Source organism: Hibiscus syriacus, unplaced genomic scaffold (genome assembly GCF_006381635.1).
Source record: "Hibiscus syriacus cultivar Baekdansim isolate YM2019G1 unplaced genomic scaffold, ASM638163v2 tig00000778_pilon, whole genome shotgun sequence".
Taxonomy (NCBI): Eukaryota; Viridiplantae; Streptophyta; class Magnoliopsida; order Malvales; family Malvaceae; genus Hibiscus; species Hibiscus syriacus.
Window position 1 is genome coordinate 2,279,010 of NW_024061825.1, and position 15,488 is coordinate 2,294,497.

General features: G+C 34.8%; 1 protein-coding gene and 1 pseudogene across 1 annotated transcript; one reads left to right on the forward strand and one right to left on the reverse strand.

The window, feature by feature from the left end:
- The first annotated feature begins 237 nt into the window (after nt 1-237).
- On the forward strand, nt 238-1,881 carry LOC120219147 (annotated as a pseudogene).
- Nucleotides 1,882-11,872: 9,991 nt separating this feature from the next.
- Nucleotides 11,873-14,645, reverse strand: LOC120115098 (protein DEHYDRATION-INDUCED 19 homolog 4-like). The gene is made up of 6 exons (XM_039135852.1): nt 14,526-14,645; nt 14,079-14,194; nt 13,831-13,970; nt 12,618-12,695; nt 12,217-12,500; nt 11,873-12,114 (listed from the first exon to the last, which is right to left on the reverse strand). Exons 2-6 carry the CDS (start codon nt 14,161-14,163, stop codon nt 12,006-12,008), a joined length of 696 nt encoding a protein of 231 aa, XP_038991783.1. The 5' UTR covers nt 14,164-14,194; nt 14,526-14,645; the 3' UTR covers nt 11,873-12,005.
- Between the last annotated feature and the right edge of the window lie 843 nt (nt 14,646-15,488).

Consider the following 15,488-nt stretch of genomic DNA (forward strand, 5'->3'; position numbering starts at 1 on the left):
ATTTGGTCATGAACTCTTTTAGAAAATTTAATCGTTGGAATTGCGTCAGATTCGTCCACGATACAGTCCTCGTCTAGTACAACTACTTCTTCTATGTCGAAGCCTTGGCCGAAACCTTCATTCTCCTCCGCGTATGGATTTTTTGCCGCCATTGACGCATATGATACCTTTTTACTTCTTGTCAGGACACTAGTTGGTTCCATGTTCATTTCTCTAACTTCACCATTTTCCATGTCGATGGTTTTCGTTTGCATGTTTGATGGGGTATCTAGGTTACCATCTTTCTTGACTTTTTTAGCAGCATGTTGATCTTTAACCAGAATAGGGGAACCTGGACATTCTAAGCTGGGGGCAGCCTCAGGTTGGGGATGTTCTCCGGTGGTTGTCCGTTGGAGTTGCCATGGTGGTCGACGCTAATGTTTATAGGGTTTTCTTCGATAATGCTCTCTTTCATTGAGAGGATTTTTTTTAAAAGTGAAGTTACAGTAACCTTATTATAATTTCACATTGCAGAACAAAGACGGAAACTATCTTAAACTTTTGAGTTACACTAACCTTATTGTAATCACGAAAATTAGTTGTTTTCATTCCTGTATCATATCCTGCACTGCAGGTTTGTGTGGATGGAACTACCACGATGTCTAAGCATGAAAGGAAAGCAAGCATAAGAGAGTTCTATGGTATTTTTTTCTCAATCCGAGTGATTTGTGTCTCAACGAACGCACTTATTCCGAGTTGTTGTAAGACTTCTGAGTTATTTGCATCCAGCTGTTATCTATCCCTCTTTACTGCAACTTCAGAGGGGTGTCACTGATACTGAAGATAAAAAAAAAGCAGTGTGCATGGAAAGATACCGAAGAAATCAAGATGAAGAGTATAGGCAACTTACTGATGTTGATGTGGAAAGGGAAGAAGAATGAGGAATACGCATGGAATTGAACAGTAAAATCGTGCTGCCGAACTGCACTCACGCCTTGTGTTTGAAATGTTACCGTGATTGGTATTCTTCCTTTCCCCGCCTTTATTTCCCTTATTCCTCTCTCGTTTTTGCTTCCTGTAGTCTATATCTTTACTCCGGTTAAAGCAGTTGATTCTTTTATCAACATCAACCATGCATTATCATGTAGAACAGACAATTTGATGTTTTCCTTGCATCTTTGTAAGAATGAACCATACATGTCTTCCAGTATAGTTCGAGTTGCTTCTGATTGTTTTTGGGTTTTCTACCGTGTCCTGACTTCAACACCGTTGTTTTCTAAATCTCTCTATATATAGTTGTCGTCACTTTGTATCGGGTTTCCAAACTCTATGTCGGTTTCTAACTGTTAGATGTCATCACTCACTTCTCGTCTTGACTCTCGAGTTAAGCAAATTGCTTTACCTCGTAAATAAAACTTGTAAATTGCAGGCGTGCAAGATCACAGTCGTGCCCCTTCTGTCGTCGTGATAGTCTAAAGAGAGTCGACTAGGGGATCTCTGGGTATACCGACAGCCGGGATATAATCGACGTGGCCACAGTGACAAGGGAAAATCTTAGAAGGCTTTTCATGTATGCAGATAAATTGCCACTTATCGTCCCTGATACCATTTTCGATACTTATGATTTCCACCTAAGGTGATCAAGTGCATTCGAATATATATCTTATGTACCGTCGGAGTATTTAGTGTGAAATTTATGTTGATTACATAAAGTCCGAATCACTCGATTCGGAAAATGTAGTGTAGGTCAGCTACTGCAATGGTTTCCATGCCCAAGTTATTGTGGGGGCTGGTGCTGAAGTTGAGGGTAGTTAATATAGGAGCCCTTAAAAGTTGTATTTACCACATTTGCACATGCTTGTATAGCCTAATGTTTAATCATAAGAATCATATGCTAATCTTCTCCCTAATCCCTCATATTTACTCTGCTTTTCTCTCTTAGAATTCATCTGATTAACAATCCATCTATCATAAATTGACATCAAAACAAGGTTATTAAGATTCATAGTCAAGATCATAAATAATTTTTAATCTGTCGCTGTGGGTAGATTATAGATTCTTTGTTTCGCGACGAGACAATAACATTATTAAAGGAGACTCGTTAGAATCTCTCGAACAAAGTAAATAAACTTAAATGTACATTTATAGGTCAAAACCTTGATGAGTCAAGTTTTGAACTATATTTAAACTTTATATTTATGTATATTTATTTTGAAAATATGATACCTCTAAATTTTGTATAAGTTGTTTTATATTGAGCATTTATGTTATATTTTGTTAAAAAGGTTTAAATTATTCCAATGCTCGAGTGTAATACTTACAAATTCGTCAGGATTTTTCAAGACGGGTTTGAAGTGTTATAGTGGGAAAGTTCTAGTATACGACAATCTAATTTAAGATTAATAAATGACAGAGAATTAGTTTAGCCAAAAAAGCTATAAGAAAGCATAATAATTTTTGGTTGAACGTAACCTAAAATGTTAATTTTTTTATCATTTTCGGTTCGACCGAAAATGATATGAAAAATGTAACATTTTAGGTTGCTAAATGAAAATGTTATGATGTGAAACTGAAAAATATTAAAAAAAATTAATATTATAAGTTATATCCAGGCTGATTTTCTGGATAATGCTGCTGAGAATTTTATTTCGTTAAATAATGCATTGTCGGAATTATTTCTTCAAATGGGGTAATTGCTACAGTATACACGAAAGACGCATTGCACTCCATGCATCTCCCCCTAAAGACGCATTGCACTCCATGCGTCTCCCCCCGAAGACGCATTGCACTCCACGAGTCTCCCATTTCCCTCTAAGATGCATGGCACTCCACTCTCCCCTGCATGATGCCAATTTGCATACATCATGCAGAAATAACAACTGCAATAATAGCAGCAATAATGTTGCAATCACGAGTTTGGTGGGTTGGTTGGGTAATAATGGGGTTCGATTGTTATTATATAAAGGATTGTATGGGAGGGAGGGGGCACAAGAAAAACAGGAGAAGGAAGGAAGAAAGGAAGAAGAAGAAAGAAAAACAGGAGAATGAAGGAAGAAAGGAAGAAGAAGAAAGAAAAGAAGGAAGAAGGAAGAAAGGAAGAAGAGAAAAGAGGAAGGAAGAAGAGAAAAGATAAAGAAAGAAGAAGAAGAGAAGAAAGTTAGAGTCGGTCCGTGCTACATTATTCGACAAAATTAACCTGGTTAGTTGTCTTTCGAAATTTAATTTGAGGTATTTGACTATTGATTATTCTGTTAATATTATTTTTATAAATATTTGTTATTTTTACTATTGTTGTTATGTTAATATTATTTTTATATTGTATAATATCAATTTTACGATTTATGATCATGGTGTCACAGGCGGGGGAGAGACGCATGGGAACCAATCCAACTAATCTGATTGCAGCTGTAAAAGCTGCATGCATGGAGCATGCGGATTGCCATGCAGGGCGGTGTCACAGGCGGGGGAGAGACACATGAAGTGCAATGCGTCTTCGGGGGAGGGAGAGACGTATGGAGTGCAATGCATCTTTCGTGTGTGCTGTGGCAATCATCTTTTTTGAAGAAATAAATCCGAGAGTACATTATTTTACGAATAAAAAAAACAAATGCATTATCTAAAAAAATCATCCTTTATCGTCTGAATTTTCTTTAAAAAATTTTTTTTTTCTTAAAGTTTGAGCTAGAAACTAAGCCTTGCATTTATGGTTGAGGATAAATTTATAAAAAAATCGAATTGTTATACATTTTATGTTGGTATAATGATTGAGGACCATACGGTGCCCGACGTCGCGAAGGAATGCAATTATCCAAAAATATATATATATATATATATCCAAATTAGCCTCCAATGTTTTATCAAAACAATCATTATGTCCTTATTTTATTTTATGGAGCATTTTAGCTCCAAATGTTTTATTTTAGACAGAAAGGCCCTTAACATTTGACATAATAATCACATTAGCCCTTATTCTTTTTTCTAGAGCATTTTAGCCATCAATGTTTCATTTTAGGTTAAAAAAACTCCTATTTTAGAGCATCAATCATGTGTGTTAATTAATAGTTTTCATTTATAAAGTGAGCTTTCGTCCCAAAGTGAAACATTAGGATTAAAATGCTGTAGAAGGCCCAAATCGCTATTTTCGTAAATGTTTGGGGGGCCTATTTATGGCATTATGCCTTTTGTGTTTATTGCTATCTTTTATTGATTCTAAAAGAAAAAATTAAAAGTCAATTCACCTTATCTCTTAACTATTTTAATTGATCAATTGAGCTAACCGATAGTGAAATTCTTAGTACTTAAACTTCATGAAAATCAAAGGTCCCACTTTATTTCATTTTGGTATTTTTACCAATTAAGGGCTCATAATAATCCTTTCTATTTGTTTAATAATCCTGACATAATAATATTAATTAATCAATTCAATATCAATCTGATATAAAAATTAATAAAATAATTATTTGATTAGAATCGATAGGCTTTGAATACTGGATATTTTTATTAATAAATAATTAATTTTTTTTCGATCATTCAATCTTGGGTATTGAAATAAAGAATGTTACATTTTCATAATTCATGTACATAACATGTTGAAAATACTCATTAATTGTAAAATTTTCAGAACATTTCAAGTATTAAGAGGAAAAGGAAATTTTTAGTTCCATAATTTGGTTTAATAATATAATTATTACAAAATTATTATTTACTTTTTGACAGAAAGAAAAAGAAAATAAAAATTGATTAATGTTACAATAATTTGGTTTCGTGTCAAAATAAAAAAAAATTAAAATTTCAATGCAAATGGATGAGAACAAGAGCTAGGATGAGTTCAGCATCAGTGATGAATTCAGAAATTTTTAAAATATTATATATCTTAAAAAAGATGACATGTAAATTTCTTTAAATTTTATCCTTTTTAACGTATTAAATTAACTTTTATTTTTTTAAAATTAATTTTAGGATGATTGCCGGTCTTAATTTTTTTTTAAAAGAAATCATCAAATAAATGAGCGAAAATTTCTTATATATTAATGTCTCCTTTGTTTTCATCTCAAATTGGGAGATCACTTACATTGAATAAACAAATTAAGCATTTAACTTAAGCATATTCCCAAGACTAAACAAGAGAAATATTTCAACAAAAAAAAAAACTATACCTTTCCCACCCCATAAAACTATGTTATCTATATTAAAAAAAACCAAAAAAAACACAAGAACCAAACTATAGTTTGATTATAAACTGTTATGATCCCATGAATCCTGCTGCTGATATGCCTTCCATGTCAAAGTGAAAAATTGTAGTGATTAACATCAGGTAGCATATCAAGGCCACCATAGAAGTCGTCGAAGTTCATCGAAACACTCCCAGATCCTGGCAATGTCGTCGGAGTTTGCATTTGACTATTCGAATTATTAGCAGCATCCATAAGCAAAGTCATCATCAAGTCATTAGGCTCTTGTGGTTCCTTGTGCTTGAGTTGTTCTATGAGTAATTCTAAAGATGCTTCTTCATCATCTTTAGATGCCATATAAATATGGCTACTGTTGTTGACATTGTTGTTTAAGTTGTTGTTGTTGTTGTTGACTTTGTTGTTTAAGTTGTTGTAGTACTGGTTTTGGTAGCTTGAAGGCTCCACAGCAGCCGTTGCCACCTTGGATAGTGAGAAATACTGCAATCCAAAGAGTAAACAAATCGATATGAATACTTGGCATTACAAAGATAAGCAGAGATAGTACCGACAGAAATGGTAGAGGTGCGGTTGTACATTTTAACATAAAATTTTACGTTCGTACTCGAAGATATAGGTATTCTTTTCCCTTTACGTTAGAAAAGAAAATAAAGTAACAATTTCCTCCGTTTTCTTCCCTTTTTGTCCGGGTAAAAGTGATCAAAGATCAACATATTTTGTCTACATTTGAATATCTGAAGTCACAGGGAACGTTTTAGATATATGCCAAAACAATATATATATATATATATATATAAAAGGACAAACGCAGAAATTCATGTTAAGAGATATGAATTTATGAAATTATGTTAAAAATTTTAGGAGATGTAAAGTTATAAAATTTTAGACGGTGTAAAATTAAATAATCAATAAAAAAAATAAAAAAACCTAAAATATAAATATTTAAAATTTCTAAAGATTGCGATAACCCCTCAGTCCATAAATCCCTTTGCATGTAGTTTCGACTCTTTTCGTCTTGATAATAATATTTATTAATAAATAAAATGTAATCAAATAACATGTATATAAATACTAGTTGTGAGATGCCAAGTCCTAGCTGTCTTTTGAAAAGGCACGTCTACTGCCAACACATCATCAGTTACGTGTCATTTAAAGCTACACCTTTATGACTATTCTAACCCTACCTTGTTTATGTAGGAGGATACTACCAGTAAATACATAGAAAAGGCAAGGCCATTACTGTCCTCCAGCGAAGCTATGACCAAACATTTTAGTATTTTACTTTAATCTTAATTACTAGGATTAAGTAAGGGGAAAAATGTTGAACTCACGAGATTCATGCTTTCATCTTCATAAAGTGTAAGAGAATCTCCATTTCTCATTCCATTTTGCCCCACAAAGTCTCCTGAGGAATTGAAAAAAATGAGATGAGAAAAACATAGTGAAATTCAAGAAATCATATGAAAGAAGTCATGTGGGAAGAAGGGTTTACCAGTGTTTTCCAGCACATACATTCTACTTTTATTATTGATCCAGTACCTGAGACATCAATGAACAAAAGAGTTTAGCCCTTAAAATGGTGTCCAAAAACTAGTATCTTTGGAAGAGGTTATGAATTCGAGCAGCTGTGTCTTTAGGGTATGTGTGCATTGTTAATTGGTCAAAAAAGTTTCGAACATATATTACTTTATAATCACCCAAACTATTAAAATAAAAAACTAGTTTTGCTTATGGCAATCTCTATCGAATCAAACTGTAAGTTCTACTTACTTGTACTTGAGGGTCCACTCATTGTTAGTGTATACATCCTTCAATGTTACTTGGATGCCTTCTTTATCATATAGAATTGGAAGGTTTGCTTCTGTTTCTCTCTGGTTTGAGTTGCAGATAAACACCATAGATAAAGCTTAAGATTATGGCATTTTCAGAAGATGAATGGAATAAAAACCAGCATGGAAGATAATCATAATTTGAATGCTATAGATAAAGCTTAAGACTTGATTATGATTATTTTAATGTGCGAGAATCGAGAAATCAAGAAAGGAGTAATATTAGTTACTGCGCAGTGTAAGATGACAACAATGTTGCAGTAATCAATGAGAGGAAATGAAGGAATAGTTATTGGTTGGCTCTTTCATTTTTTTTAAAGACTTATTTCTTCTCTTTCTTTCAAAATTCATCTTTTAAAGTGGAAGAACGGTAAAATTAACCTCACCTTTGGAAGAACAATTCTCCCAAGAGAGCCGACATCACTGTTCTTCAACTCCTTCTTTAGCAACACTCTCAGTCTCTGCATTATTTCCAAGTTAAAACAATTTCAGTCATTAGTCAAGATAATGAAAATCTAAAAAATCGAAACTTCCACAAGTTCTCAAAATGCACCTTGTTGTCTGGTGTTATGAAGTTATAAAGATCCTTATTGGTATTATTTTGTCTCATGTGAGTGCTAATACCAGAGTGGATCATTCTCCTTGTATCCACCTGCGATGAAGCCATTGAAGCAGCGTTTCTTTGCAAGCTGAGGCTTCTTTGCCGTGCCAGCTTTCTGTTAATCCTTGCCATCTTTGTTCTGCAGGGATCTATGATTCTTCTTTCTTGTTCATTCCATACCCCAAAATCAAAGCAAGGATACATAGGAGGAGCCTGCTCCATGGGATGTCTGTATGGGAGTTGCGGGCCCTGGTAAGGTGGCAAAAGCATATTTGAGGTGAAGTCAGAATTTGAAGAGCAACCCATGTTCGAGGTGATGGTGGCGGTGGCGGTGGCGGTGGCGGCGGTGGTGGTGGTGAAAAAGGGTATGTAAGAGTTCTCCATGAGGACAAAGGTGCAATGCGATGATGATGATGATGAGTGAAGGCAATGATATGAGAAGAGTGAACTGCTTTGTGTGTGTTCCTTTCTGTTTTGAGTGAGAACAAAGTGTGGTTCAATAAGGTCGTGGGGATGTAAGATGCTACCATTAGGGTGAGTCCAGGTGTGAAAAAGGCATGAGAAACGCGTCAAGAGGTGCAGGGGGATCTGTTGTGGAGAGAGAAAAAGGCCATGGAATTGCATATGGAGAGTGAGAGAAGCAAAGAGAAGCAAAGAGGCTGCCAATGGGGTGGTGGAGCGGCTGACAAGTGGCCGCCGAAAAGTGGTTTTGGGATACTCATCTGACCACTGAATGCGCTTGAGAGAGTATTGGCGCCACCTTTGGTTTAAATGTGCCTCACCAATTGAGCTCATTCTGCACAAAACACCAAGCATCGATCCTTGCCTAACTAATAACCTTCTGCATTTAAACATGGGGAGATAAACAGTGTTTTTCTAGTTTTTTTCCCCTTCTTTTTTTTGGTAAATAATGACTCTATTTGTGAGTAAAAAAGATGGTTGAATGGTTTGGATCAAAAGTATGGCTGAAATCTAAGTAGGAATATAGGCTTCAATGAGGGTTTTCTTAGATATTTGTTGAACTTCACCATGTCCATATTCTACTTCTTTTGTCATCTGCTTGAAGGATCAAAACCAACAATCAAATCTCATTAATGGAGAAAACAAAATGAACTGAAAATTTTGCTGATTGATGCATGAAATGATGGTCTAAAACTAAACAGGAACCATATGCCTTTGAAGTAGGAAGAATCAAGGTGGGAATTGGAAAATGCAGAATGATCAAGTGTAAAATTGTCAAGGATCAAGATTAGCAGTTCAACATGATGGTATCAAAACAAATTATGATATGTTTATGTTTATATCAATATGAAACCTGTAAAGTTCTGAAATCAAGACACAAAATGCTCAAAACAATACATGCAGATGCTCCCTGCAGCTTAATTACAGTCAAATCCCGCTTCTTTTACCAAGAAAAATCATATTAGCGTAAGTGCAAGAAACTATCCCAATTAATAATTGTTAATGTCGATTTCAGTCCATTGTAACATGCAGATGCTAGAGACAGATTGTATCAAAATCTTATCAGGAATCTAGACAAGTATGCATGTAAACAATGCTAAATCTTGTTCTTACAGGAAAACATGTAATCAAGAAATCTTCATTTCAATAGCGCAATCCTAAGATGAACCTGAAATATGGATAAACATTAGGCGTCTTGACAAAGAAAACTAGGAAATCAACTGAATACATCAGCTACAATAAGGAAGCCTTTTGATTACTTACAGAGCAAGTCTCGATTCTCTGTTCGCATAAGAATCATTGACAAAAGACCTCTATCCATCACCTATAAGATTCTACAACTAATAACTTCGGGTGATTTTTGGATTTTGGAAGCAAATTCAGAAATGGTAACATATAAGGAATTCTTTTTCCAAGAGAGGACTGAGATCAGTGGGCTGTGAGATGATTTCTAGGCACAACTTTGAACTATATAGACCAAGAATCAGAGCTTCATGCAACCAATGAAGCATAGGTATGCAACACTTGCCGAAGATGCCTATAGCTGTCAACGTCTAGAACGTAATGCCGGACACGTTGTATGACCGCCATTGATTTAACGCCACGATAGCAATATTAGGTAAGAAGGAATCGCTTCATCGTTCATATCGACTTCCTTATTTGTACATTTTTAGGGATTAAATTTACAAAAAAAAAAATAGTCGGCTCTAAGTATATATTGACAAACATGTTCTATTGAAGCCAAACTAAGCCCATTTCCATTTGCAGGCCATGAGGTTTATCAATATCATCTTGTCTGCAAGATAAACTAAAATGCAAGGCAGCATTACTAAATAAAGAAATCAAACCAGAAATAGTTTTCGATTTCGAAACCGAGATTTCTCAAAAGTATAGAGGAAGGTTGAAAGGTATTGTGAGACTTTATAAAGCCACATTAGGCCCCTTTCTATACTGAAGAAAAAACTTACGGTAGTATCAATCATGGTAAAATTACTATCTATTCTGATATGTAACAGATAATGTCGGATTCTTAAATTCAATAACGAAATTTACAGCACTTAGCCATGGTTTGCAGTTTGCTCTATCACATCAATTTCTTCAGTAAGAACTGAACTCATATCTCAGCATGAAAGATTTTATGATCATCAGCTGATCACAAAATACTTGAGCATGATTACTTAATGTTTCATTGAATTCCAATCACTTCAATTAAGGAAATGTTTAAAGACAATTTCAATAAATCTTTGCATTCAAAATCTTGGTTCAGTCATTAATGCAAATAAGAAAAGAATGTGTTCTTCCAAAAAGAAAACCTTTAATAAATACTACATAGGTCCATAAGTTAAATGACTCCTAACATTCTATTCAGATATGTTCACGAGAATATGATGTTTCAAATATATTAAAACTTAAATATAAAACACACATTAATTACATACCTATCCAACATGCAGCTCCCAAGAAATCTTGTTTTTTCCCCCATTAGTAGCGTTGAATTTCCGTTTAAGCGTTACAATTGCTCGAGAGGGAGCTGTATAACAGGCTTGGGATAGTTGCAAGTAAGTAATGGATATGGTGACCCAACCCAAAGCCATGTTCTGATCGCCACCAGTCAAGGAAAGACCGAGGGGTTGACGGGTCATATAAGTTAAGTATTTTCTCCGTAATTTTCTATTGATAACATGTTTTCATCCTTAAACTTTTATAAATTCACTTCCTAATCAGTCTCTACAACCAGTTCATCCTGAGGGCCATGTAGATATGAATGTAAGATTGCAAAACAAGATGAAGCCAAAAAAGTTCAACCCTTTTCTAGACCTGAACTTACGGGACTGGGTCAAGCTTAGTTATAGGAAAGGAAAAGACCGAAAACTGTCAAAGGCTTCACTTGTCAAACACATGGCGTTCATACTACAACATGTCGATAAGTCAAGCTTCCACCTCCTTTATTTCTGATTCAATTCATATAGTTGGCGTGGTTAAGAGCCGAACTCAATTTGGAACGCATTGTAAGGACCAGAGATTTAAATAGCGGTAGCAGTATCCGAGATCGTTATTATATGACTGATATCCACAACGACAATAATAATAGTACTCACTATGTCTGCAATCCTAAGAAAAATAATATAACCAAGAGCGCGATGGCAACAACAATTTAAAACCTTGGTAAGGAACTATGAAACTATGTTATACTCACTTGAATACGCGACGTTTCGGAGGAAAAACTATGGATCATCAACAATAGCAGGGAAGCCATGGTTGGAGGAGCTGAGAGTGATATATACGTTGCATGCAGCTTTCTAAACCGTCCCTTTAAACTATTTTATCTCATAGACGAGACTAAGATATGATGGAGGTTGGCTTAGGATCCATGGATTCTATGTTTTTGAATGAAGAAACACAGTGGAGATGAGGGTGAGGGAAAGCTGACGAGGTGAGGAAATTGGAAAAGAAATAATTATATTTGTTCTTTAACATGTCAGTATAACGTAATGTCATCATTATTGAAATTTTTAAAAATATATCAAATTAGCAATTCTATTTATTTTTTAACGACGTGTAACCAAAATAATTCTGTTAATTTATTAACGACAAATAACCAAAATAAAACTAAAATGTTGAGTATGATTTTTAAAAAAAATTAATAATTGATTGACCAAAACAGACAAAAATGATAGCTAGATACTAGAAACGTGTAATTTATCCTGGTAGTAATTAATTTTAGTTAAGCCATAAACTATTCCACAACAAACTAGGATATTCGAATCATGACGTTATGAATGAAATAAATAATCACGGCCATAAATATCAGTCTTGTGATGAAGCTTCAACATGCTCATTACTAATGCATGGGGTTTTGATTCAAACCATATCAACTTGTTTCAATCCTTACCCAGAAATGCCTCTCCACAACGTTTCAATTACTACATTAGTTTCTCATTTCACTCACTCTTTTAAAAGAGTTGTCAGCACCAGATCTTGCACGAATCCGGCTCTCCCCGTGGCCTGCTGTATCCGTTTTTCACGTTCTTTGTTACTTAACGATGGATCGAAACTGTTCGAGATGACACAGAGGAAAAAAAACAAGAATCGTTATGTCTTGGATATATGAATTGTATCCAAGTTGCAAACAGAACGTTTAGATTTAGGCCATTACCTTGATTTCCACATGTGTGCCGGTGCCGCATTCTTTGCCGTTGTATCTTCGAAACTAGTCGCGACAGATTTCGTAATTTCTTCGGTTTCAGATGCAGGGAAATTCATGATGATCGATGAAAGGAACGAATCAGTGGTGGCACATGACGCATTGACACTGCTTGGCCTATGCGCACCACCACCTAGAAGTACTTGCAAATGCGCTTCTCGGAGATCCCTGCCGAGGAGTGACAGCGCCTGAATGCTCGGAATCGCAAGCCTACGTAGCCTGCGACGTCTCTGCAAGTAATCCTTTGTTAAGGGAAACTAAGGTTATATACAGTTCAACTAGCTGGAGCATAATTTCCAAATCAGATGAAGAAGAAAAACAAGGAAACGAGAAGTTTTGTTATCGAAGGATATCTTGAATAAATTCCCGTGTTGCAGCGTTATATGACTTAGCATGTCTCCGGCGACTTTGACGTAGCAGACCGGACAAATCTGTAACAGAAAGATCGATGCCAGCATTAGACGATTCACCATGAAAAACATCAATGGGGACCTTTTCTCCATCATAAATCCGAAGGTGAAGTATAATAAAGTTCGAGTATTAACAAAATGAGTTGTATTTGTCCCTGCATATAACTATTTCAAATTTCATCAATCTCAGACACAAAAGTTACAGAGATCCAAAAAGAAGAGCACAAGATTAGATTATTCCAGCGGACGAACCATAGACCTGCAATTGAATCGAGTCTGCACTACAGATAGGGTGAGACCGAAGGGATTTTAATGAAACCGGACGGTAATCTCTGATGGATCGAAAAGGGGGAGATGTCTAGGAATTGATTAGCCATTGAAATCTACCTCCATCATCCATGATGCATACCAGATGTTCATTCCTCTATACCCTTGGCAATGGCATATACTCTATGCTCATTCTCAACCCTAAACATTATCTACCAACAACACATCCCTTTCCATGTATGCACACTTTCCATGTTTTATCCGTTGAATACGGCATTCTTTTCCTGGCATGAAAATAACATCACCAACCCAGTTCGAGATCCGACATCCTCCAAATCGACTGCTAATTCTTCTCTTTGCATATAAACCTAAAATCGTTATGAAAAGAACTCGAAAGAAATGGCTCAAAACTCCAACGGACTCCGCTGTAAGTTTACGCAAAGGTTAAATGACCTATGATTAGCTTACTTAAGGCTAGTCACGGACGTAAATTCGACAAAATTAGATTATCAATAGAAAATATAAAGTAAAATTTCGGGCCCCCTCGATCCATCCCGGCTTCCCAAAGCCGGCATCAAGTTCCATCTATAAAGTGTATGTTTTAGTTCATCAAACATCATACAAACAACAATAAACTCATATCCAGGGATTTAAATAGCAGTCTGCTATCAGAATAGCATTCGTTATACGGCGGCACCGGTGTCGTCTGAAGCCGTTTTTGCATGACCGTAGTAACCGCGCTAGCCACAATAGCATCCCTTATATAGGTAATTGAACGCAACACAGCCAAAAACGTAAACACAACCGCAATTTAAATTCCTGCTTTACCATTCAAACAAAACCTCAACTGAAAAAAATATTTTTCTTATGATTAATCAAATTTGCTTACCGTAACTTTTGATTCGCAGGGATGATCATCTTCGAGATGCGAACACAGAGACGCAATATCGAAATCCTCGTAACAGTACGGACATGGGAAATCGGGTCGAACTTCATCGTCTACCTCAAAATCATCGATGCTCAAACGATCTTTATTCATTTATTTTGTAAATGTTTCAACAAAAAAAATTGAGATGAAATAAAGAACAAAAAAATTTAAAAAAACAAACCAGAAAAAAATATTGAAATCAAACATACCTAAATGAGAGGTCTGATGGCGGTGCTGCACATTATATTGGCGTTTTGCAGCGGCGAGACGAGACGTCCAGAAATCGGAATCCATTGGAAGACCCGAAAGGTTGAGCTTTTTGACTATTTTTATTAAAATTTTACTATTTAAAAAACCAAAATAATTAAACCTTTAAAAACAAAGGAAACTATAGCAATATCCACAGAGATTTGTTCGTTTTTCTTCAAAATTTACATATATTTCTGGGTTTTTCTTTGTCTTCTTGAAAAAGTCTAGGCTTTGTTCATCTCAATAAGCTCTTTAAGGATGAAAAAGAAAAAAAAACAGAGAGAAAAAGGTAGATTATTTGTTTATTGACAAGATAATGATATTTAAAAAGTGGAATGATGCTTGATTTTATGGTTAAAAAACAATTCTTTGAATTAAAAAAAAATGTCTTAATCTGATGAGAAAGCTTCGAAAATTGACGATTGGATCGAGAGAGAGAGGCTTAAACACCACTAGACAAGAGGCGGCGTAGGGCAATTGTCGGGTTTTTCTTGGATTTCATTTTTAAAGTGTTTTTCTTTGTAATTTGTGGTCTAAATTTGATGCCTTTTTCTTGTTTTAGGAAAGAAAAATGGTGGTAGCCATTAAGTTTCTATTTGTGTAATAACCACATGTTTGGATATTAATGTAATGATTTTCACTTCTATTTTTATAAGTATTAACGTATTTTTTTCATTAATCAAATTTACTTTTATTTTAAAAATAAAAAGTTATAGTATATGAATAATCTTTCGACAGAATGTTATTTTATTGAGTTTTTTTTACTATTAAAAGTTATGAAATAATATTCTTATTATCAAACATTTTTTTAGTCTAACCCTCTAACTATTAAAAATTACAAAATAGTTATTCGACTATTCATATGTTCTAAATTCGTCTGGTTCTATTACAAATTTAGTTGTCGTCTAAGCTGTATGTTAACCTACTAATTGGAATCAGTTAACCTCTGAAATAGGTTTCGAAACCCTTTCTTGTTTTGGGTAAAATAGGTCTCGAATGTTACACAGATTGCCGTGGACTTATAGTGTCGAAACGATTTTTCTTAAAGGTGAAAATGTGAGATTTAAAAAAAATCACATTAATTTTTAATTTATTTCTTTCAATTGATTTTTAATTTAAAAACAAATGCGATTTAAAAAACCTTTCATTTCGAAAAATTCGGATTTTCTTTATGATCGAAAAAAATACAGTTCAAAGAGTCACCACCAATCTTTGATTAGGGTGTGATTGGACACCCAAAAATGCTTTGTCATTTTAAATAAAAATTAACTTTAATTAAAATAACAAATTGAGGTCTGCGTTACCACAATCCGAGTTCGGGAGTCGGTTACGTGTGGGGAAGGATTAACACCCCCACAACGCCCTAAATC

What these genes read in the sequence shown, in the direction of transcription:
- LOC120115098 (XM_039135852.1), bottom strand. Translation starts at nt 14,163, where the DNA reads ATGGATTCCGATTTCTGGACGTCTCGTCTCGCCGCTGCAAAACGCCAA. An exon ending in CCATCAGACCTCTCATTTAG is followed by an intron (nt 13,971 to 14,078) that starts GTATGTTTGATT and finishes AAATGAATAAAG; the next exon opens with ATCGTTTGAGCATCGATGAT. An exon ending in CCTGCGAATCAAAAGTTACG is followed by an intron (nt 12,696 to 13,830) that starts GTAAGCAAATTT and finishes TTTCTGTTACAG; the next exon opens with ATTTGTCCGGTCTGCTACGT.